The sequence below is a fragment of the Sorex araneus genome, chromosome 3, assembly GCF_027595985.1.
Source record: "Sorex araneus isolate mSorAra2 chromosome 3, mSorAra2.pri, whole genome shotgun sequence".
Taxonomy (NCBI): domain Eukaryota; kingdom Metazoa; phylum Chordata; class Mammalia; order Eulipotyphla; family Soricidae; genus Sorex; species Sorex araneus.
In genome coordinates, this window is record NC_073304.1 from 149,899,477 (window position 1) to 149,922,438 (window position 22,962).

The following is a 22,962-nucleotide window of genomic DNA, read 5'->3' on the forward strand; positions in this document are numbered from 1 at the left end:
GTTTCTTAGTGGTTTGGATGGTTGGAGGGATTTCTCAGAATGGGAGATGTGTGCTGAAAGTAGACTAAGGACCAAACATGATGGCCTCTCAGTATCTGTACTGCAAACCATGACGCCTGAAAATAGAGAAAAAGAGTAAGAAGGAAAGTGCCTATCACAGAGGCAGGGGTGGGATGGGATGGAGGTGGTGGGAGGGATACTGGGAACATTCATCATCATCATCATCATCATCATCATCATCATCATCATCATCATCATCATCATCCCATTGATTGGTGATTTTCTTGAGTGGTCTCAGTACTGTCTCCATTCATCCTAGCCCGGAGATTTTAGAAGCCTCTCTACTTGTCCTTCCCAATGGTGCCACATTGTAGGCTCTTTCAGGGTCAGGGAATGAGACCCATCATTGTTACTAGTTTTGGCATATGAATACGCCACGGGGAGCTTGCCAGGCTCTCCTGGGCAGGCAGAAAACTCTCGGTAACTTGCCAGGTTCTTCAAAGCAGAGAATTAGACTATATGATGTTGCTTCCGGGAGCTTGGTTTTATAGTCTCTGGATATTGGCCATTGATGGGATTACACAGCGCTGGGGGTAGTCCCTGGCTGCCAGAGAATGGGGGATCTGGGTGGTAGAAGCCCAGTCCTGATCTGAGCAGGCTTGGATATCTCAGCCCTGGGTCCCATACACCTTGGTTTCTGGGAACATTGGTGGTGGAAAATGCACACTGGTGGAGGGATAGGTGTTCAATCATTGTGTGACTGAAACTCAATTATGAAAGCTTTGCAACTGTGTCTTGTGGTGATTAAAAAATAGATGCTAACTATGTATTATGAAGAAACTCGTGACCATAAACACAGAAATATCTGGATGGTCTATAATCCTGGACTGACTGCCCCTTTGTTTTTTGTTGATAGAAAGTAGCATGATAATGGTATAACCATGCCTTCAATACTATAGATGTAATTTAGAATAAAACATTCAAATAACCACTGGTCCTTACATATTCCCACACACTTACCGCTTACTTCATAAGATAAAGGGGTTACTTTGAAGTTATTGTGTTTTTCCTTCATCATTGAACTGAAAAATGTTAGAACCTTGGGGCTGGAGCGATAGCACAGTGGCGAGGGCATTTGCCTTGCACGCGGCTGACCCGGGTTCGATTCCCAGCATCCCATATGGTCCCCTGAACACGGCCAGGAGTAATTCCTGAGTGCAGAGCCAGGAGTAACCCCTGTGCATGGCCGGGTGTGACCCAAAAAGAAAAAAAAAACAGTTAGACCCTCTTTGAGTGGACTGAAAATGTTAGAAATTATAGTGTTATTTTCTAAATAATGACTATATATTCTTTCTGCACAAGTTAGTAGTCTCTAATTATTGGGACTACAGTTCTATAGTGAATGTGGGTCAGTTACTATATATATGTATATATATACATACATATATATATATATATATATATATATATATATATATCATGGAACAGTGACAGTAGTGCACACAATGGCTTATCCACTGTAGGACACTGTCTGACAACCAGCCAGTGACTTGAGACTTGGCACAGGTGTTTGACCTCTGCGCACTCCATCCATCTCAAGGAGATCAACATGAGGTTGCAGATGCCCCAGGTGCTGCCCAGAGAAGCAGGCAGGTGCATGTTGTCAGCATGCAAATTGTCACCAGGAGCTTACATTCAGTAGCTGGGAACACCTGCAGGGACTGTTAGATTGCCCCAAAAGAAGCTTCCATCCCCCCACCCCCCTCAGCCTGGCAAGCTACCGAGGGCATCCCGCCCGCTCTGCAGAGCCTGGCAAGCCACCCGTGATGTACTAAATATGCTAACAACAGTAGCAAAAACGGGTCTTGTTCCCCTACCCCACAAGAGCGGGCGGCCATAGAAGGTGTGAAGAAGCCGCACCGCTACCGCCCGGCACCGTGGCGCTGCGCGAGATCCGCCGCCCCCAGAAGTCCACGGAGCTGCTCATCCGCAAGCTGCCGTTCCAGCGGAGGACTTTAAAACCGACCTGCGCCCCCAGAGCTCGGCCGTCATGGCGCTGCAGGAGGCCAGCGAGGCCTACCTGGTGGGGCTCTTCGAGGACACCAACCTGTGCGCCATCCACGCCAAGCGCATCACCGTCATGCCCAAGGACATCCAGCTGGCCCGCCGCATCTGCGGGGAGCGGCCGTAAAGTTTACGATGCTAAAACCTCAGGCTGGGACAAATGGAGACGCCACTGGCGCCCGCTCCAGTAAATCGATGATTAACGGAATGACAGTGCCACAGAGCATATGTATATCTGCATATATATTATATATACATATAATATATATATATACATATATATATATTGTTTCCCAGGCCTGGGTCTGCAGTTTGTCTCCAAATAATCTTTTTGTTCAAATTCCCTTTTTCTTTTTTTTTTTATTTTAAATTCTCATTTATTTCATTTTCTTTTCTTTTTTTTATTTTATTGAATCACCATGAGATACACAGTTACAAAACTGGTCATGTTCGGGTTTCAATCAATGTTCGAACATCTATCACCTCATCATTTCTATTTTTACCTTCTTTCTTTTTTTTTATTAGTTTATTTTTAATTAGAGAGTCATCGTAAAAATATGGAACGCTTCACGAACTTGCGTGTCATCCTTGCGCAGGGGCCATGCTAATCTTCTCTGTATCGTTCCAATTTTAGTATATGTGCTGCCGAAGCGAGCACTCAAATTCCCTTTTTCTAAACTTTGAATTTGCTTCAAAGTGATAATTTTATTTATTTATTTATTTTGCTTAACACACTGCTCTCTCTTCCAGACCTCTTTCCCAACTGGAAAGAGACAACTGTTACAATTAGTAGAAATTGGGACTAGAGCAATAGTATAGCAGGTAAAGCAGTTGCCTTGATACTCAGCCAACATGGGTTCACAATCCCTGGCACCCCATATGGCCTTCCTGAACCCGGGGAAGGAATGACCCCTGAGTACAATTTGTAGAAATTCCCCATCTGGTCAAAAACCTTCCAGGACAGGTAGATAACAGATTAAGGGACTGTGCATGCAGGAGACCTGAGTTCCTTCCCTGAAACCACATGGTCTCCTGAGCACTGTCAGGAGTGACCTCAGAGCAGCGAGCCAGGAGCAGCCTGAGTACTTCCAGGTGTGCCCCCCAAATCAAACACAGAAAAACCACGTGTGAAAAATATTTCCATGTTGCTTCTCAAGAAAGAGAAGAATCCTTAAGCTAAGGCTTCAGAATTTACCACTCCCAGCTAAAAACAATAAGATCAAGGGCCAGAATGATAGTGCATTAGCAGGGCATTTCCCTTTTATCTGGCTGACTAGGGTTTGATCCCTGGCATCACATATGGGTTCCTCAAACCCCACCAGGAGTGATCCCTGAGTAGACATCCAGAAGTAAGCTCTGAGCACCACTGAATATGGCCCCCAAACTAAAACCAGACAAACAAAAAAATTCAACGAAGTAAGATCAATTATTTATTGAACATATACTATATCTAGTCAGTATATAGACAAATCTCTCAAAGACTATACAAATATTTGTGACTGAGCTATTAAAAATTTTCACATAAAAACAAACTAAATTTGGATTTAAGTGACTGAATATGCTAGCACAGTTGGGGAATGAAGATGCTGACTGAACACCTGCTCTGTTCAGTCTGACTACACAGATACACTGCCCCTATGTCCACACTGCACCATCTGAACTTTCAGATGCAAGTATAGACTGTGAAATGTGTGTATTTTTATTGAGGTTAAACTAACAAAACCAAAAATCTTCAATATAGCTTAGTGATTTTTTTTATGTGTGTGTGCTGTGTTTTCACTATGTAATCACCACCCGTAATACTGACAAGAGTCATAGGACCAGAAGCTCCATCAAATTTCGTCTCATTCCAAGGAGAGACACCATCTAGTGTTAAAGAGTAGATTTGGCCTCTGTTTGTGGTATGACCCCAATCCCACCCCCAGCCCCACTTCCCTTTCCTTTGTTGTTTTTTGTCTTAATGTCTGGGGAGTGCTCACTTGGTTGTGGAGCCCTGAAGCTTATGTATTTGCAATGATGCCAAATATCCCAACAACCCTTCAGCTAAACTCGCATTTGTCATAAGGAGACAGTGCCAGAGCTTGAACTACTGACCTCACACATGGAGGCAGGCACTCCACAAAGTCTTTTATTTATTTATTTATTTCACAAAGACTCAGTCTTTCTTTTTGACATCATCATTTACATACTGTTAATGTTAGTGTTTTATGCATAAAACATGTCAGTGCCACACCCTCTGCCAGAGTGTTTGCTTCCCTCTCCCATTGTCTCAGTATCCCCTCCCCACGCCCACCTATTCCCCATGCTTCCCCTGCCATGGTAAGTTTCCTACCAACAACCAGTTAACTCTGAGTCTCATAAGACCTGAAGACCTTTCTCCATGATGGATTGCAAAGTTCAATTTTTGTTTCATAAATCTATTCAAAACTCTGCTTTGCTTTACAGAGGTTTTCTGCTTACAGTTTTAGCATACCAATAGTGCCAAAAGTCACTAAATTTTATGAGTAGAAATGGCTGAATGGTTGAATTTTAATATTAAATTTCCTTGAAGCCTCCCAAAGTATTCCCCAACTCTCACACTTTCCCTCCCACAAAAGTCTTTTTAGTAGAAAGTTCAAGTTTTCATTCTGCTCATGTTTTGATCCCACAAATTATCCCAGGATAAGACATTTCCATCTCATCTCTGAGGTTCTTCTCTCTCTCTCTGAAATGTTGGGGTCCCAGTCAAGTTTAATTTATAAATGTATTCTATATTTATACTGGTAACTAGATAACTATATAAGGTAATCTAGATAGCTGGTTTACCACAAGCTATCCCATTTCTTTCAGAATCAGTTATTTTTTTTAATTCTTTGGAAAAAACAGCTGTGCATCTGAAGGATATTAAAGACAATAATACTACAGACAAGTGATAAAGACATTGCGATATATCTACACAATAGAATACTTTGCAACCATAGGAAAGATAAAATCATGCACTTTGCCACAACCAGAGGGAGAAGGACAAATACCAGGTGACCTCACTCTGTGGCATATGAAGAAACAAAATAAGATAATAGTATCAAATGATAACAAACAATTGTCCCTGGGGAAGTACCGAGTAAGAGGGGGAGTATGTGTGGGAGAATGATGAGATGGACTGGAAGCAAATAAAGGTATTAATGGAAGATCTCAGGTACTTAGTTGGTAGTATATGAAGTAATTGTGTAAATCAAAACTGTAAACATTAACTGTAAACATGTGATCTAAACTATAATTAAATAAACAAAAATAACAGCAAAATATTTGAAATGAGGTAGGAAGCAATAAAAATAGATACAAATATCAAGAATTTCAAACCAAAGCAAAAAATATAAGATCCCTAGGTTTCAAAAAGTCATCAGTCAACGGGATTAATGAAAAACATAAAATATGAACTATATAACAATTATACACATTACAATTATACACATAATATATAGCATAATTATATTACTTAATAGAAATTGGTTCAAAATAGGCTAAAGAATCATTGTACTTTCAGTTCTTTATTTTATTTTTAGGTGAATTTACATAGAAATATTTAAACCAAACCTTTAAAATGAGGACATTTTGCACTGGCGAAGGGATGGGTACTTGATGATTGTATGACCGAAGGTCAAATATGAAAGCTTTGTAACTATATCTCATGGTGAATCAATAAAAAGGGGGAAAAATAAAAATAAATAAATAAAACGAGGACATTCTAGAGTCAAGCATCAAAATTAAATGCTATATTTTAGAAGAGGTAAATTACTGAAGTTTGTATATTCTGGATCTTATGGGGCATTTTGGTGTTCAGCAGTTCTTATACTTTGACTATGTAAGTACTTTGTGAATTCATTTCAGATATCTCTTTGGTAATAAAGATATTGTACCAAAAGAGACATAATGGCCCTGTGATGTGTTGAAACATTATATTACTTTATGTTGAAGGAAAGCTGTAATAAACAAATCACCCTTCTTTCACCACGTACATAGTTGAGATTTAAGATATGTGAGCCTCAGATGGTTGAGTTATAGAAAAACATTTCCTTATGAATGAAATGGGTCCTCATTTAGTCATACAGATGGACTATGCCCTTGGCCATTGGTGTTGAGGGCATAAAGTTAAGACTTAAACTACAGTGAAATTCTCATTGTTTCAATTCTGTTTTGTCAATTCATCTGAAATATGTGCAAATCTATCAGCCCTGGAAGTCAACAATGTGTGAGAACACTTGCACAGAGACTTTCAGGGAGATGAAGAAAGGACCTTCAGAATCTATGCGATCAAGGAAACAATTCAAATTTAGAAGCAAGGAGCAAGCATGGTGTCTGCTAAGATATACTAGGCTTTTCTTAATCTTTCAGAGGAGTTATTTCAGAATGCAAGGACTGGGGTTAAGTAAGATCATCAAAGAATTCCTCTTTTTAGAAGTATTCAGTTTTGAAACCAATTTTGGTTTTTAATCTGTTTTTAAGCACAATTTGGATTCTTGGTTAATGTCTGTACCCTCAGATTTAAATGATCGCTACTTGGACATATCAGTCATGGCTGATGATTTTAAGAGGAAATGGTAATTTAATCTTTTTCAGTCTGTTATATGAAGAAGCAATTTAGAGGAGAATTGTGCACTTAACTACTCCTGCCCATGCACATAAATATGTGTGTGTAGAGAGCAAGTTGTTCTGTGTTTCTTCTTTTTGTAATTTTTATATTAAGTCACCATGATTTACCATGCTGTTCATAATATCAAGTCAGGAATATAATGTTCAAATGTTGATCCCACCACCAATGTCCACAGATTCCCTACCATCCCTTAGCCTGCCTCCTTAATAGGCACATTTTTTCAGTTTGGTAATTGTAGTTTGGGTTTCATGCTGGCAGTGTTGTTGGCTCTGTGGTTTAGATATATACACTACAGCACACCTCTATATCCTCAATGTACCTAAAGCCTTACCATGCTCCTGTTACCTCCTGTGTGCCACACAGGTGTCTAGTCCTGCAAAAGAGCTAGGAAGCCAGCTGTAAAAATAGAACTTCTTTCATGAGTCCTATAGAGTTTGATTGATGAAAAACCTGTATTATAGCACATATTTTCTATTATCTGCCCTTGCAACAACCTGGGTAAAGAAATAGTTTCTACCCATTGCATCTTAGGAGAAAGTTTCGGGGCTGCTCTGAAACACCAGCATGGCCAAGCTTAGGGAACTAAACTCATACTAGAACTTGCTAATATTAGGTGGAGGAGGAAATGAGTGAAGGGGCAAATGAGTAAGAGTTAATGAGCAAATGGATGGACAAAAAAAATCACTTTAATATAGCAAAACTTCAGAAATGCCAGAATATTAAAAAAAAGTCAAAATAAAAACAAAATTTCAGGCATCAGGTATTGGCAGAAGTGCCCTCTGGTACTCGCTTAGACCATCTTTGTACATTCTAATGATTTTCAGAACGACGGTTTTCCAAGAAGTAAAAGCCACATTCATTGAGTATATTTAGTACAACTTGATAGTATAAAGTTTTCCTCCTTTTCTTGTTCTTAAGGTGTAGTTTCTTAGCAAGAATCGCCAATAGCCTTGATCCCTGAGCTCGCTCTACTCCTTAACAATATGCATTCGGATCTGAGCTCTTCCATTGTTAATCAGACCAACTAGGCCATATGGATGCACTGCAAGCACATGTGTTCTCACATACTCACCTTCCCAGAATACCTCTCTGAATCAATGACTAGACCACAGGCTGTGTTGTAAAGCAGATACCAACATGTTTATTAGAGGAGAAAAAATGGACAGCAGTTCAGGGAGGGGCTCAGCGAAGGAATGAAGCAGAATTGGGGGCCTCTGATTTCCCAACTAGTCAAGGTGGAATTACAGAAATATAAATACTTTTGTGATTGGGGGATGAATGGGCTGTAACAGTGGCCACAGGGAGGACTGCGGGGGAGGAAATCTCTTTCATGTCCACATGGGAGAACATCAGAGTGGTACAGAGAAATGGGCAAAGTGGGGTGTGATGAGTTTAATGTGAAGAAATCCTGACAGCAGTTCATTAGACTTTGGGTAGGAGGAGGTGAGAGAGCAGGGCAAATCTCAAATCTGGGGAGAAGAGAAGCTGGAGGAAGATTCCATCTGGTAGGTCGTTCGCTTATTTCTGTATACTCTTGGGAGTTTGCTGGGCTGGAGGACACTTCTGTTGGGCTTCTGTGGCTGTACCCTTAGGTGGGCATTGCTTCTTGGCTTGGGGAGCACATGGATCCTTCGTCTTAGGTTCACTGGTCTGCTGGCATTGAGCAGGGGGTGGCTGGCAGGGCTGCTTCACCTGCTGCTGCTGGACCTTCTGAGGTGGGCACTGCTGCTGCTGCTGCTGCTGCTGGGAAGACATTCCTGCTGAAGTACCAGGGGAACCTGGAAGAAACTGAGCATGAGGCACCATGAAAGGGATACTTCATCTCTTCTCCCATCTGACTCTGAGAAGAGGATTTTCCTTCGATAGCCAAAGACATAGTGGTTAGTAATCTCATGTTTCTCTCTCTCTGTGTGTATGTGTGTGTATGTGTGAGAGAGAGAGTGCTGAAGCACCAAGTAGTGCTGAAGGGCCCCACAGACCACTTAGGGTGATATTTGGGGCCTAGCAGATCAGGGGCTCATTGCTAGGGTCTGAGGATGTGGTACTGCTCAGACTCTGCAGGGACCACCGAGATCACTCTAGCAAAACATGGACCTCTGACCCTGTGCTATCTCCATGGCCCTGATACCCCCATCTTAACAAGTGAATTAACTCATATATATATATACACATATATACACATATATATGTATATATATATATCTGTTATCTTCTGTTTTCCTTTCTTCCTTCTTCTATGCTGTGCTGATCTCCTATCTTCCCTCAGTCTCTCCTGGCATCTTGACCTAGCTGAAAACATAGTTTCTCAGTTATACCACAAAACAGTATTGGATGCTGGTTGTTAACAAAAAGATATCTTGGATGGGGCCCTAGAGAGTACAGCAGAGAAATCTTCCTGCAAGGAAGATTACCTGGATTTGAATTCCCACAGCACTATGCTTTCTCGAGCACAAAGCCAAAAGTAAGCCCTGAGTACTGTTAGGTGTGGTCCCAAAATGGAACAAAAAAGAATATAAAGCTTGGATAGTTTTACAAAGTCAAGTCATAAGTTGGGTCTGCAATATAAGCTAGCTCTATTGGGCTCTACCAACAATGAGTGTAGGCAAAGATGGAGGACTGGGTGAGCAAGAAGGGGCATGAAGAAGCAGGCAGGGACAGTTTCTGTCTCAGAAGGAAGTGTTGTGATGTGTCAATAATGAAGCTGGAGAAAGCCTGTACCAGTTCTAATTCTTGCTCTATCTTGACTCAGAATGGAAGCAAGTCAATTAATGTGGCTAATTGGTTCTATCCCTCTGTAGAGAACTTGGGACAAAAAGATCATTGGAGGGGAGGGTCACTGGGAGATGTTTTACCAAGATGCAGCCTGCTTCAGATGAAAGAGCCGCTAAGATATAGATCATAAAATATTTGAGACCAGACCTGCCGAACAAGTGCTGAGGATTCTGTCTCTTTGGACATTATTTGAAGGACATTTTCTTTATAGGCAGCATTCCTTATAATCTAAATTCATGATTATAAATGAGAAGTTTAGATCCTATCTGGCAATCCTAATAATTAGATATGGGTTCCCAGTATAAAATGCATCCTAAACTGGACCTGCTTGCATTTGAAAGCCTAAAACCAAAATTTTAGAAAGCTTGACTGCAGCTTGCCAGCCCTTTCACCCCCCTCCCTCCCCACAAAGGCAATAGAGCTTGAGGAAGCTTCCTGGAGACTCAGCACTGTTACCAAGATGCTACAGCTCTAAATCACTTCCATCAGTCAGAAAAATCCTCTTGTTCGAAAATCAAACAGAATTAGGAAAGTAGTCACTGTCAGCAGTGGTGTGGAATGGAGATCAAATTATCCAAGTAACAATTAAGGTGTCATTTCCTTTATTGTCACCAGACTTGTGTCACTTCTCTGATTAACCAAGAATCAGAGAGGAGCTTGGCCTAGTGGCTTAGGACAGAGCAGAGAGGAAAATGCCCAGTAAATAAATATGGCCCCTCTTACCAGAAACAGAAGCCGGACCCCAGGAGAGAAGGCTGAGTGCAGGTTCATAGCCAAGCTCTCCTGATACCTTATAAAGGCCCCCAACCTGCCCTGGGCACTTGGTGTGGCCCTGATTACCACCTCCCAGGGAATTCCTCACCCACTGCTCCCACCTGCACTCCTCAAGGGACCTGCTTTACGGGCCTGTTTTGATGGATGCCACCCACCAGATGGTCTAGGATTCTAGATTCCATCTGATCCAACTTAAGATGCTTGATCAACCTCCAAATCACAAAATATTTGAAAAATACACAAAGCTGAGCTGCTTTTTTACAGACTTAAGATTATAGGGCACATTAAGAAAAGAGAAGGAAGAGAGGAATATAAATTTGGGGAATCCTCCAAATGACAAGCAACATCTTTATTGTTCTTACCTTCATCAGTTTGCACTTACTGATCACCCTAGCACGGATGTCATCCTGTATACCCCTTGTTTCATTTTACTTATGAGGTGCCACCACTGTTACCAGTTTGCAGATGAGAAAAGCGAGACCAAGAAAGATAATAGCGGTCGTAAAGAGCAGGGGTGGAATTTAAAATTAGATTTGGTGCTTGCTTCGGCAGCACATATACTGAAGTTGAAATTAGATTTCAAGGATACAAAGAACCCAGATTTTTAAACATTATCGAGAACAAAATCAAGTCTATGCCACCCCTAGCCCATCATGATTTTCCCAGTAGAGCAGGGATCACTTGTGGGATTTCTATGAGGCTTGCCTTTAAAATTTTTTTAAATTGAGATTCTGTGGTTTACAATGCTATTGGTAAGGGTTTCTCATGCACATAATTCCAATATCACACCTATCCCCATTGTATGCCCTCCCTCTCCCCTAAGAACCCCAAGAACCCTCTCTCCCAGTCCCTTCCCAACTCAATTGTGTGGACTGGCTCTCCCATTATGTTGTCTATGAGGCTCACCTTTGAGTGTGAGTGGTGCTCTCAGCTCAGTCAGCTTGGTGCTGCTCTCCCCCACTGCCCAGCAGAAGTCAGGCTGACAGTGGGTGCGGGTAGTGATGAGAGAGGGATAAAATTTGGCCTCTTGGGTAGAATTTTTTTGTAAAACAGGATACACAATTAAATTTCAATTCCAAATGATAAATAGCATATTTTTTAACATATCAGAATGTCTTGAATATTGTATGAAGCATATTTATAAAACACAATTACTGGCTCTTCTCTGAAATTCACATTTCTCTGAACCCTGGTTTCCCAGGGCTGTTCTGGAAGCAGACCTGCTTTGGAGCAATGATTACGGACAAGTACGGACAAGTACGTACAAGTACGGACATCATGAGAGGAAAGTGTAAGGCTGCCTGAAAAATGGCAGAAATTCCTAAAACACATCCCAAAGTGCATTTTGCTTCCTATTTCTCTTGCCTTATTTAATCCTGGTGATAATCCCCCAGTTTGTGTAAGTATGATTCTAGATTTTACAAAGTATCCCCGAAGAAGTGAAATGACCTGCTTTACCACATACTGTCAGTTGGGTAGAGCTGGTAGGGGCCCTAAATCCAGGGCCCATTTCCACTACATCATAGTGGCCAGTGTCTCTGCAGTGGGCAAGTGACTATCATTGGGTGAGGATTGTGATTGATGATTTTCCAGACATCAGTCTTGTGTAGACCAAATATCTCTCACTATTCAGAGTAAGCCTCACTCAAAAGTTAACCCTTCCCTTCATTTCCCTTTGGGTAGATCTCCCCCTTACATATCCTACCAAAACCTAGAATGTAACATTCTGCTGCATGGTGCTGCACCACACAGATATAGAGTTAGACCAGTGTAACACAATGGAGAGTCCTGAGCTAAGCCCCAAGATTTATGGAAAGCTAATATATTACAAAGGAGATAAATATATGAAGTGGAGAAAAGAAGATGTCTTCTATAAATGGTGTTGGGAAGACTGGATAGCCACATGTTAAAAATGAAATTAGAACCATCCCTCACAAAATACACAAAAGTAAACTAAAAGTGGATTAAAGATCTAGAGATTAGACCAGAATCCATAAAATACATTGAAGGAAACACCAATATAACTCTCCAAGAAATTGTGTTCAGAGGGGAATTCAGTGAAATACCAAAGATATACACAATAGTCATACAGCTCTAAGAAAGAGTAAAATCATGCAGTTTTCAGCAACATGGATAGAGCCAGAGACTGTCATGCTGAGTGAAATCAGTCAAAAAGAAAGGATAGATGGAGAATAGTCTCTCTCATATGTGGGACAAGATAGCAACAAAGAGCCATACGCAATGGGAGATCTTGTCCACACAATTGAATTGGTGGTGGAGAGGTTTTAAAGGGAAAGACATTGGGGTCCTTCCAACGAGGTGTGGGGTACACTGGTGATGGGTGCAGTGTTTAAATTCTGTGTACGAGAAATCATTATCAGCAGTGTTATAGGCTACAGGTCAGTCAAAACAAAAGATGTAACATTTTGTGTTCCAGATGCCAAATGTATTTTATCTTTACAATGAATGTACCCTTACTTCCTGTACATCCTACCTCTGTTTTCCACTCCTTGGTACTTATTATAAGGCATACTCTCCAGCTTTCCCTAAGCAAGTAAGATAGCAAGGCAGATTTGGTATGGAACCAAGCCCAGATGTTTTCACATGCCTGGCACCTTGAAGGCACCAGGACTGGGTGTTTCTTGTGAATGAAGGGAGAGTTGCTCATGTCTCAGCATCCACACGACTTCTCTGGACTAAACTTCGATCTTTATCATGACCAGTCTGTACATTGACCCCTTATTCTATGGACAACTCCAAGTGAGTTTTGTGAATTCTCTCTTGTGGTAAACATATGCCTTCTATGTTAAAAGCATTAGCTTAGAGCAGTGTTTTTACTCCTTTGTATGTCTGTGAGCTGGCACCAGTCTATGGACTAACAGTTAAAAACTGTCTTTGACACTTGTGGTGACCAGGCGGTCTAAACATGGCTTTTCTCAAAGGGCTGCTCAGTCTTGCTATCCAAGACATGATCCAATTCACAGCCTCTACAACATTAAACTTTATAAGAACTTCCATGTTGGCTACATGATCCCAATTAAAAAAATTATCTTTCTACTCATATACTCATTTTCTAGAGGGGTAAATTGAAACTTGACACGAGGATGCATCTAATCCAGATACATACAGGCTGACAGTCAAAATCAACGTTAAGTCACAGGTCTCCTGACTTCAAATCTATTTTCAGCCCAGTGGTGACAGAGCCACATGGCTCACAACAGCAAGGCCTCATTAATAATGACGACATTAGGAAGTTGGTTGTAGGGGTCTCCGCCCCTTCTGGCAGCTGTCTCCCTTCATGTCCCTTCCCCAGGTACTTTTCTCTTCCTTTATGAAATATAACTACTCTTCACCCCCTACAGCCTGCTAGTCATAGATAGAGATGCATTTTTATTAGTTGTTAAGCCTAATGCAGCACCACCAAATACAATCTTCATAGCACTCTGGGAGGAATTGTAAGCCCCTGGCCGGGCCTAGTTGCAGTGCTGTTGGACATAAAGCCATGCCGGCAGTGTGCGCAGTGGCTCATCACTGTGGGGTGCTGTCAGCCAACCACCTGGGACTCGGATCAGGTGTTCGATCTGGCACAGACCCTCTGTGATAGGGTCCTGCTCTGCCAGCTGCTCAACACCCTCCGGGCGCACTCCATCAACCTCAAGGAGATCAATCTGAAGACACAGATGTCCCAGGTGCTGCCCAGAGACACAGGCAGGTGCGTGTTTGTCAGTGTGCAGATAGTTACAACATGCCAGTCGACTAAAAGCTTATATTCGGTAGACTGGGAACACCTGTAAAGGTGATTAGAGGCCACCCCAAAAGTCTCCATTCCTCTCGGAGAGCCCAGCAAGCTACCAAGAGTATCCCGCCTGCATGACAGAGCTTGGCAAGCTACCCGTAGCATACTCGACATGCCAAAGACAGTAACAGCGATGGTCCTCATTCCCCTGACCCTGAAAGAGCCCCCAATATGCCATCAGACTACACTAGCATGTGATAGGGATGAACGGAAATGTTACTGGTGCCCCCCTCGAGCAAATCGATGAACAACGGTATGACAGTGACAGTGGCAGTGATAGTTGGAAAAATTGTGGCTGTCAAAGTGACTGGATCTAGGATCCAAAACAGAAAATGGATGCATCTCAGAAATAGGAAAGGCTGATTTGTTGGCACTTAACTGGTCGGTGGATGGGAGGGCAGACATCTTGGCACCCTTCTAATAACCCCAGGTGAATGACTCCTCCAGATAAGGTGGCCCTGAGGACCTACACAATGACTCTGGAGTTGCCACCTGCAGCCACAACAACCCTCTGGCCTCAGGACTGAGATCTGGCTATGCCGGACTTCTGCACCTGCCTCTCAGGTGATCAGGTGGTACTGAGACCAGGAGGTCAGGAGCTGCTTCTCTCCTTTCTCAGAAATGGACAGCTTGGAACAGGTGTGTGCTTGTGACTCCATCAAGGAGGGCAGGGCAGAGGTAAGACTCATTTCTGAAGATGAGTCAAAGCTTGAAACACCCAGCCCCACCTTGTAGACAAATAATGCGGTGTCCGGGCATTGGGTCACCTCCCAGAGAAGACACTAATCATTTAACTCTCTAATGTAGACACATCTCTGCCTAGGTTCTTGGGGCAGTGTGTGTGTGTATGTGTGTGTGTGTGTGTGTGTGTTTGTGTGTGTGTGTAGGGCATGGGGTGACTGAGAATTGTGAATGATTTCCTCTGTAAACCAATGTGACATGTTTATTATATTATCTTATCTCCAGGATGAAACAAGGGAAAAAAAGGGAAAGCTCTGGGTTGATTCCAAGAGACTTATAGGAGCGCAGGACTGTTTGTTGGGGAGAACAGGGGTAGGTTGGCTTAACCAGCTTTGTATTTTAGCTGTTTATTCAGTACAATGAACAGAAAATTTCTCTTTTCAAAAATCATGATAAAGTCACTTTTTCTTTAGCTTACTTTCTGGTTGGTACTTAACCACAGTCATGGCATAGAATATTTTAGTTTTGAATTTCTTCCTCTACACATTCCTTAATTCTGTCATCAAACACTTTTGCAGATACTACATAAGGAGGCCATGTGATCGTTTCCTTAATGTGGGAAATCATTTTCAAAATAAATTCTTCTACCCTCTAATTTATCTGTTTGTAGATTAGATGCTCTGATACAAATGTCAGGTATGCTGGATGGTAACATTCGAAGCAGTTCCATGGAAGAGAACAAGAAGATGAACCTGTGATTAACCTACTCCTCCCACCCCTATGACTTTGGTGATGGCTTTCTAGAAGATCTTCAATAGTTTCTGGAGTTTGATAGAGAGGAAAACAGAGTCCTGGGCCCACTGATAGATTAGGTCTAACAGAATACCCATTGCCTGCCACCTATGAGGCTTCTAAGTGTATCTCTGAAGGACGATCAAGATTAGTTTCTTGGCAACTCAGTTGCACTCAAGCCTGTTTCCCTGGCCTCACATGGCCGGGGTAGTTAGACATAAAAAGGAGCTGAGATAGTGGAGAAGGAGGTCTCTAAATACTCCCCAACAACAGCCCTCAGCTTCCCTAGGCTTTAATTTTCCTCTTTTCCACTGTGGGGAGATGGGCTAAAACTTCCCCTCATGTCCCATTGTGCATGAGGAGCACCAGGAAAGTTAGTATATTTTATCCTAGTGGGATGAAAATGCTGAGTTCAGGTTCCACCAGGAAAAGTGTTATCCCCAATTAGAAATGTGGTCCTGAGAGTGGGAGCCACCACCAGGATTCTCTGGTTCAGCCAAAGCAGGGAGTAACATGAGAAGACTTTAGGAGTGAGACTGACACAATCAGCTGAAGAATTTTTAAAAGGCAATGAACCTTTGAAAAAAACCGTGTAAGCTGACACCATCTACAAGTCTCATGTTAATTGCACCTTTTTTCTAATTCACCTAATTGGGGTAATACTTCTCTTTCCAAAATGTGCTTTGTGCTTTTCTCATACCTTTTTCAAGCCATCCGAACTGTGCTGATACACACCACCCAGAGTCACTGAAATTCAAGGTATCTTACAGGATCTGTTTTCAATATTACTTTCTCCATGACCTCTTTCATTGCCTTTTCCCAAGGATGTTCTTCCTCCTCTTCTGATCAGCACTGACAACATTTTTTTTTTGGGGGGGGGCTTTTTGAGTCACATCCAGCGATGCTCAGGGGTTACTCCTGGCACATGCACTCAGGAATCACTCCTGACGGTGCTCGGGAGACCATATGGAATGCTGGGAATCAAACCCAAGTCGGCTGCATACAAGCAAATGCCCTGCCCACTGTGCTATCACTCCAGTTCCCCACTGACACATTTTATTTGTGCCTATATGGAGTGCTTTTTTTTCAAATCAGTACACATATAAATAAATCAGAATCCAAAGTAGTAAGAATGTTTTAAAAATAATCCATTGTTTTAGTATGTTTATCCAAAAAATATTCTTTACATCCCTCAAACTAAGAGTTTTATGCTGAAATCATCTATGAACTTTAAGAGGCCTAAAGTCAGTGATGTCTGAGACAAATACAGAGACTGGTGTGGGGAGGGGGGCGGTGGGGACAACAAGTTCCCTAAGGCCAGGAAGGGTATCAGGGACAGACTTACACCTGTAAAACTTGGTGCGTGGCCAGCTGATAGACTATCTAGTTGATGAGAAGATGAGTAGGTGAGTAGATAGTCCAATTACTGAAGGATGTTGACTGCGTGAATCAGTGTTCCAGTGAGTGAAAGAGGGAGGGAGGGAGGTGGGGAGGGAGCATATCAATAAGAAATGAGCTGGCAAGCTAGTGGACTGACTAGTTCATTGGATAACTAACTAGCTGACTGACTAATTGGTTACCCAGCTGCTGTACTGACTGCTTGGCTGACCAGTTGGTTAGCAGGCTGATGCCAATTTTGTAAAACAGATCCAGAAAGAGCCAGAAGAATATTCGTTTGAAGACATAACTGATGAATGTTAATTTGCTAGTCTGTTTGTGTACTGTTTTAGTTCTAAAATCAAAAGGGCTGTTAAGAAAGATATCCTATGAACTGGACATTTCTTAGTTCCTCCCCTCCCCTCTACTCTCCTCCACTTCCTTCCATCCCCTCCCTTCCCATCCCCTTCCCTTCCTTCTCCTTCCTTCCTTTTTCCCCTCCCTCCCTCCTTTTATTTTTCCTTCCTTCTTTCCTTCCTTCCTCCCCCTCCCTTCCTTCCTCTCTCCTCTCTCCTTTCATTCCCTCTCATTTTCTTTCATTCCCTCTTATTTTCTTTCTTTCTTTCTTTCTTTCTTTCTTTCTTTCTTTCTTTCTTTCTTTCTTTCTTTCTTTCTTTCTTTCTTTCTTTCTTTCTTTCTTTCTTTCTTTCTTTCTCTCTCTCTCTTTCTTTCTCTTTCTTTCTTTCTTTCTTTCTTTCTTTCTTTCTTTCTTTCTTTCTTTCTTTCTTTCTTTCTTTCTTTCTTTCTTTCTTTCTTTCTTTCTTTCTTTCTTTCTTTCTTTCTTTCTTTCTTTCTTTCTTTCTTTCTTCCTTTCCTTCTCTCTTTCTTTCCTCTTTCTGTCCTAGTCAACCAATCTGATCTGATGTAGCCTTAAACAAAGGCCATTCAGAGACAGTCATAATTCTCTTCCAGAAATAAGGCTGTTGGGACAAGAGAACATTGCTGTTTATGATACTGCCAGCTTATTCTTCCCTGGACCTTGGGTCCTGGGGGTAGGAATTGTCCTGGGTTCATATGGTCCCTGAGGTCAGAGAAAGGGGCCTTTGTGATGTTGACTGAGATAGGGAATCACACTAAACTGACAAATTAGAAGATACCACAATCTGGGCCAGTTTGTCTAGTTGTTGTCCTGTTCTTTGATCAGAGACACCTTCCTTGAGGACTTCCCGAGGCACCAAGAAGAATCAACAGTGCCTGCTGCTGCTCCCCATGCCACCTCCTGTACCCCCTTTTCCCACCTCCCCCCTCCACACACATCTAGAGGATGGACCAGAGCCCACAGAGTCTGACCAGCTGCTTCTCTCTACTATGTCTGGACTTACATATATGTATGTCACCTCTCCTAAGCTAGAGAAAGGGAAGGGGCTGGATGACATCCCCCACCCATAATAACCATGTCATTTAATCACCAATCCCTTCACTGGTCCTCAGAGCATTCAACAGAAAGTTCAGTTGTTAACCTGATATGAAATGCCTTTTATTCTCTGGCATCTCTGTCAGACGTCTTTTTAATTTCTTCTCTCCCCAGTTATCTATCCCTCCTCTTTCCACACAAATATTTCAATCGTAATCTGTTTATAGTTTTTTTGGGTGTTTTTCCAAATAATATTCTTTGCCACTCTCCACCTGCCATTCAGCCACGCCCTCTGCCCAGAGTACATGTCCCTAATCTCTGTGACTAATCTTAAAACTCCAGAAACTCGCTTATTTCACCCCTGTTTTGTGTTACTCATAAAGTGTTTGGTGTCCATGTCCACTAAGAAAGCTCTATCCCCGCACGGAATCTGCTGATCTGGAGTAGACTCTCTCAGTTCTCTCTGTTGACTATGAGGCCCCAAGAGCAGAAATACGCTCTATTTTCCCCTGACCTTTTATATAGAAAAATAGTCCCCTCCCTTGATAAATGTGTGCTAAGAAAACAATTCTGAAACAGGAAGGTAGACAGGGAAGGGGTCCCTGGCAATGAACTCCTGTGAAGTAATAAAACCAAGTAGCCCTAAGGCTGCCCCAAACCCACCTTGTGGACACAGGAACAAAGGCCCAATAAAATCTTTTCCTGGCCAGCAGAGACCCAGAGAAGTCTGGACCCCCCTGAAAGAAGCTCCAGCTTGAATATAGGCAGGAAAAGACTATCAAAGGAGATCATCAAATGTTCCTAATTCTAGCCCCTTGGCAACCACCCTAGTAATAAACTCTTACCTAGGCAGAAAGCCCTGTGTGGGGCAGCCTGGGAAAAATCCTTAGAGCCGCCAACTTGAGCAAAGGAAGCACAGGCATATGTGCCCAAGCCCTGTGCTGCCTGTGGCCTGCTGCTGAGTCTGTGGGCCGCCCGGATGGCTTCTGTGAGGTGGAAAGGAGAGATGGTCACTTTCTTCCGATCCACCTCTGCCACCCCTGGATGGGCTGGGAAGTCTAGGACTGATAAAGTGTATGGACACAGCATGGGCCAGAGCCCTGCCAGCCCCACTACACTAGCTATCGAGACACACCTGAGACCCATTTGGTCTTCTCTAACTGGAGTTTAGCCTCACCACCGATATCTCAGGGAGCCATGGACTCAGGCTGGAGTGAGGAATTGCCCTTCGCAGGAAAAGAAAGTCAGCACTAGGCCTTACCCAGGCCTTACAGGTCTTTGTTCTTCTCACAGAAAACAATTTTAGGAGAGACGAGCAGTGAAGTAAAAACAGAATTTATTTGGTGGTTTTGGGAAAGGGGAGCAGGGAGAGAGAATGGGAGAGAGAGTACATGCTCAAGAGAAAACACAGGCTTCTCTTCTCAGAGAGCCCTAGTATTCGTATCGAGAGAGGAGATGTAGGTGACACATGTGCTCAGGTGTGACTGCTCATATGGGAACAAACCGCATGGACGTGGACGTGGGCAGCATATGTGCATGCTTCCTTTCTTCAAGTTTCATAGGGTTTTTCCTAAGCTGTCCCACATGTGGCCTCCAGCTAGTAAGAGTCCATTGCTAGGCTAGTTGCCAAGGGGGTAGAGTTGGGAGTGGTTGATGGTCTTCTTTGAAATTCCTTTCCTTGGCCTTTGTTCCTGCTGGAGCTTCTCGGGGTGGTGGTGGTGGTGTGGGGAGGAGGAAGGAAGTGGGATCCAGCCTTCTCTGGTCTGTTGGCACCAGGTGGGGCCTCATAAGGCCTTAGTTCCTGTTCTTGCAAAGTGGGTTTTTTTGCAGCCTCTGGGCTATTGGTTTTATTACTTCCCAGAAATTCCAGTGCTGTGGGCCCTTTCCTGTCTACCTGCCTACATCATGCAGAGCTCATGTGTGCCTGAGCACATGTGTCTCCTGCATGTCCCCTCTTGAGGTGTGTGCTTTAATACTTTCACAACTAATGCTGGATGTATTGGGGCTCCCTTTCCTCTCTGGCGCCTCTATGGGGAAACTCATATTCTCTTGAGCATGTTCTCTGTCTCTCTCTGTCTCTCTCTCTCTCTTTCTCTTCAACCCCTTCCTTAAAACTTTCAAATAAACATGCTGTACTTCATTGCTCATCTACTCTTGAAATCTTTTTTTTGAGGGAAAGACAAAGAACCAAAAAGAACTTTTTAAGGTCTAGAACTGACTTCCCTTTCCTGCAAGGAGCAAGGCTCACAACAGATTCTTATCAGTCCTAGATCTCCCCAGTGGTTCCTAGGGTGGCAGAGAGAGAGAAAAAGCAGCTCCCTTTTTGAGGCTGCAGCTTTTCTCCTCCCCACTTCATGTAAGTCACCTGAGGATCCCACTAGCATCAATTCCAAGGATAAATGAAACCATTCCTAAAGAATAATCTAAATGAAAAAATTTGTAGTGAGCTCTAGACAATCATGGACTCTCAATCTGTAGTTGAAAGAGGGTACTGTGTGTGCACTCATGTGCATGTGCACGCGTGCCTCTGTGTGTGTGTGTGTGTGTGTGTGTGTGTGAGAGAGAGAGAGAGAGAGAGAGAGAGAGAGAGAGAGAGAGAGAGAGAGAGAGAGAGATGACTGACGACTGACTCACAGGGATGGATTGGGGGCAAACAGAAATGAAGAAGCTAGCTTAAAAGTACACAGCACACAAGGCCAATAGCTTGCTGGTAATTAATACTTTTCTACGAAAGAGTCTGAGGTTGAGAAGCTAAATAAACCATCTCTTTCCTCATTGTGACCATGGGACCTTGCGCCAAGCCACATAGCACATCAACCCCACAGTATTAGGGCAGAGTGCCACCTGGTGGCTCGCAAAGTCAGTGCAACATTTCCAATTTCAGCTGAGCTATTTCAGGCCAGGAGGTAAGGGCCCCTGAATGCAGAGAAAACTCCAGTAACCCCTTTGTATCACTTGCAGGAAGAGAAGTTAAGAACTTTAATGGCACTCTGGTAGCATTTCAAGTTGGATTTTATTTCTCTCCTGAGGGTTTTTCTCGTTTGCAATTCTTCCAGTGACTCCCTCCTCTAAACTTAAAGCTTCCTCATGGGGAAGAGTTGTAGATGAATGGGAAATTCTATGTCCACAGACTTGTTTGAATCCGTGTGTAGAGTGGTAAGTGGGGAAGAACTTGGTGAAGCTCAGAAAGCCAAGCTCAATGGAGTGGGAGAGACGCTCTTGCTGCAATGATTCCAACAAGTCCAGCACTCCCCACATCCTTGCCATTGATTGCCCCAGGGAGAGAATCACCCCCTCTTGATGATAAATAATAAAACCCAGAGAGGTTAAATGATGTGCCCAAAGCCATGTGGTTTGTAAATAGGTGAGAAAACATTCAAGCCCACCGTGGTCTGATTCAAAGGTGGAACCTCACACTGACACTAACTGCTCTCTTCCCTCTTTCTGTGTCGTTTTGCTCTCTGAATCATTCCACGATAGGACAGATGGACAGGGCTGAGGAAATGCTGGTCACATGGTGGGGTTCTCTTGGGGAGTTAGTGTACTGGAGTAAAAGGAGTTGCTGTGCAGACCCATGGTGTGTTCTAGCCCAGTCTCATGGAGACCACTTTCTCAAAGCCTCACATTGGCTCAGACATAAAGGTGCTTCAGAAACACAGCTCACTGCTTCAGCTCACTGCATGTGCTAAGCCTTGTTTGGTGAACAAACAGGTAGTGATTGTGGCAGGATTGAAGTCGGTGGCTTGTGTGAGGTGCGGAAGAGAGAGATGGTCACTTTCTACCCATCCGCCTCTACCCCCCGGCACCCAGTGTTCTTGTCTCACCTCAAGGAAAAGAATCTCAGAAGTGGACGAGCAGTGAAGTAAAACAGGTTTTATTGGAGGATTTTGAGGGGGAACAGGGAAAGAAAGCAGGAGAGTTGAGAGCAATGCGCTCAAGAGTGCACGGGCTTCTCCAAAGGCAGCGAAGCCCCTACACGCACCCCAGCATCAGGCCTCAGGAGTGTGCAGGCACCGTTTGTGCTTGGCCACGTGGCTCAAGCAGCACGTGGACTCTGGCAGCATATGGGCCCCCTTGTTTTGTTCAAGGTGGCTTAAAATTTTTTTTTAAGTCACACAAGGTATTTTTATCTTTTAAATTATTTTTTGCCATGTAATCTTTTATCATTTAAATTTTTTTTAATTAACCACCATGAGATCCATTTGCAAACTTACAAACTGTTGTGATTCCATTTCAGTCATACAATGATCGAGTGCCCATCCCTCCACCAGTGCCCATTCTCCACCACCAATGTTCCCAGTATCCATCCTGCCACCGCCCCCCATCTCTCTCTCCCCTGTGGCAGGCACATTCCCATTCCCTTTCACTCTCTCTCTCTCCTTTGAGTGTTCGCAATACTAAGTGGCCATCATGTTCGGTCCATAGTCTACTTTCAGCACACATCTCCCATCCCGAGTGGGCCCTCCAAGCATCATTTACTTAGTGTTCCCTTCTCTATCCCAGCTGCTTTTCCCCCCAGGATGTGAGGCCGGCTTCCAAGCATGGAGCGATCCTCCTGGCCCTTATCTCTACAATCCTTGTATGTTAATTTCCTACTATGTTACTTTATATTCCATAAGACCTTTTGCACATGCTATAGTGTACTCCAGACTGTAGGGTGTG

At 43.1% G+C, this 22,962-nt stretch overlaps 1 protein-coding gene, 1 non-coding gene and 1 pseudogene across 2 annotated transcripts; 1 reads left to right on the plus strand and 2 right to left on the minus strand.

The window, feature by feature from the left end:
- The first annotated feature begins 1,609 nt into the window (after window positions 1-1,609).
- LOC105943335 (uncharacterized) lies at window positions 1,610-2,191 on the plus strand (annotated as a pseudogene).
- A 424-nt stretch (window positions 2,192-2,615) lies between these two features.
- Window positions 2,616-2,722, minus strand: LOC129403792 (U6 spliceosomal RNA). The gene has a single exon (XR_008629453.1). It is a non-coding gene; the product is annotated as a U6 spliceosomal RNA (small nuclear RNA).
- A 5,490-nt stretch (window positions 2,723-8,212) lies between these two features.
- SPRR4 (small proline rich protein 4) lies at window positions 8,213-8,449 on the minus strand. Its single transcript, XM_004618109.2, has one exon. The coding sequence runs from the start codon at window positions 8,447-8,449 to the stop codon at window positions 8,213-8,215; it is 237 nt and encodes a 78-aa protein (XP_004618166.2).
- Window positions 8,450-22,962: the final 14,513 nt, after the last annotated feature.

Coding starts and splice junctions, on each gene's coding strand:
- SPRR4 (XM_004618109.2), bottom strand. CDS start 8,449: ATGTCTTCCCAGCAGCAGCAGCAGCAGCAGCAGTGCCCACCTCAGAAG.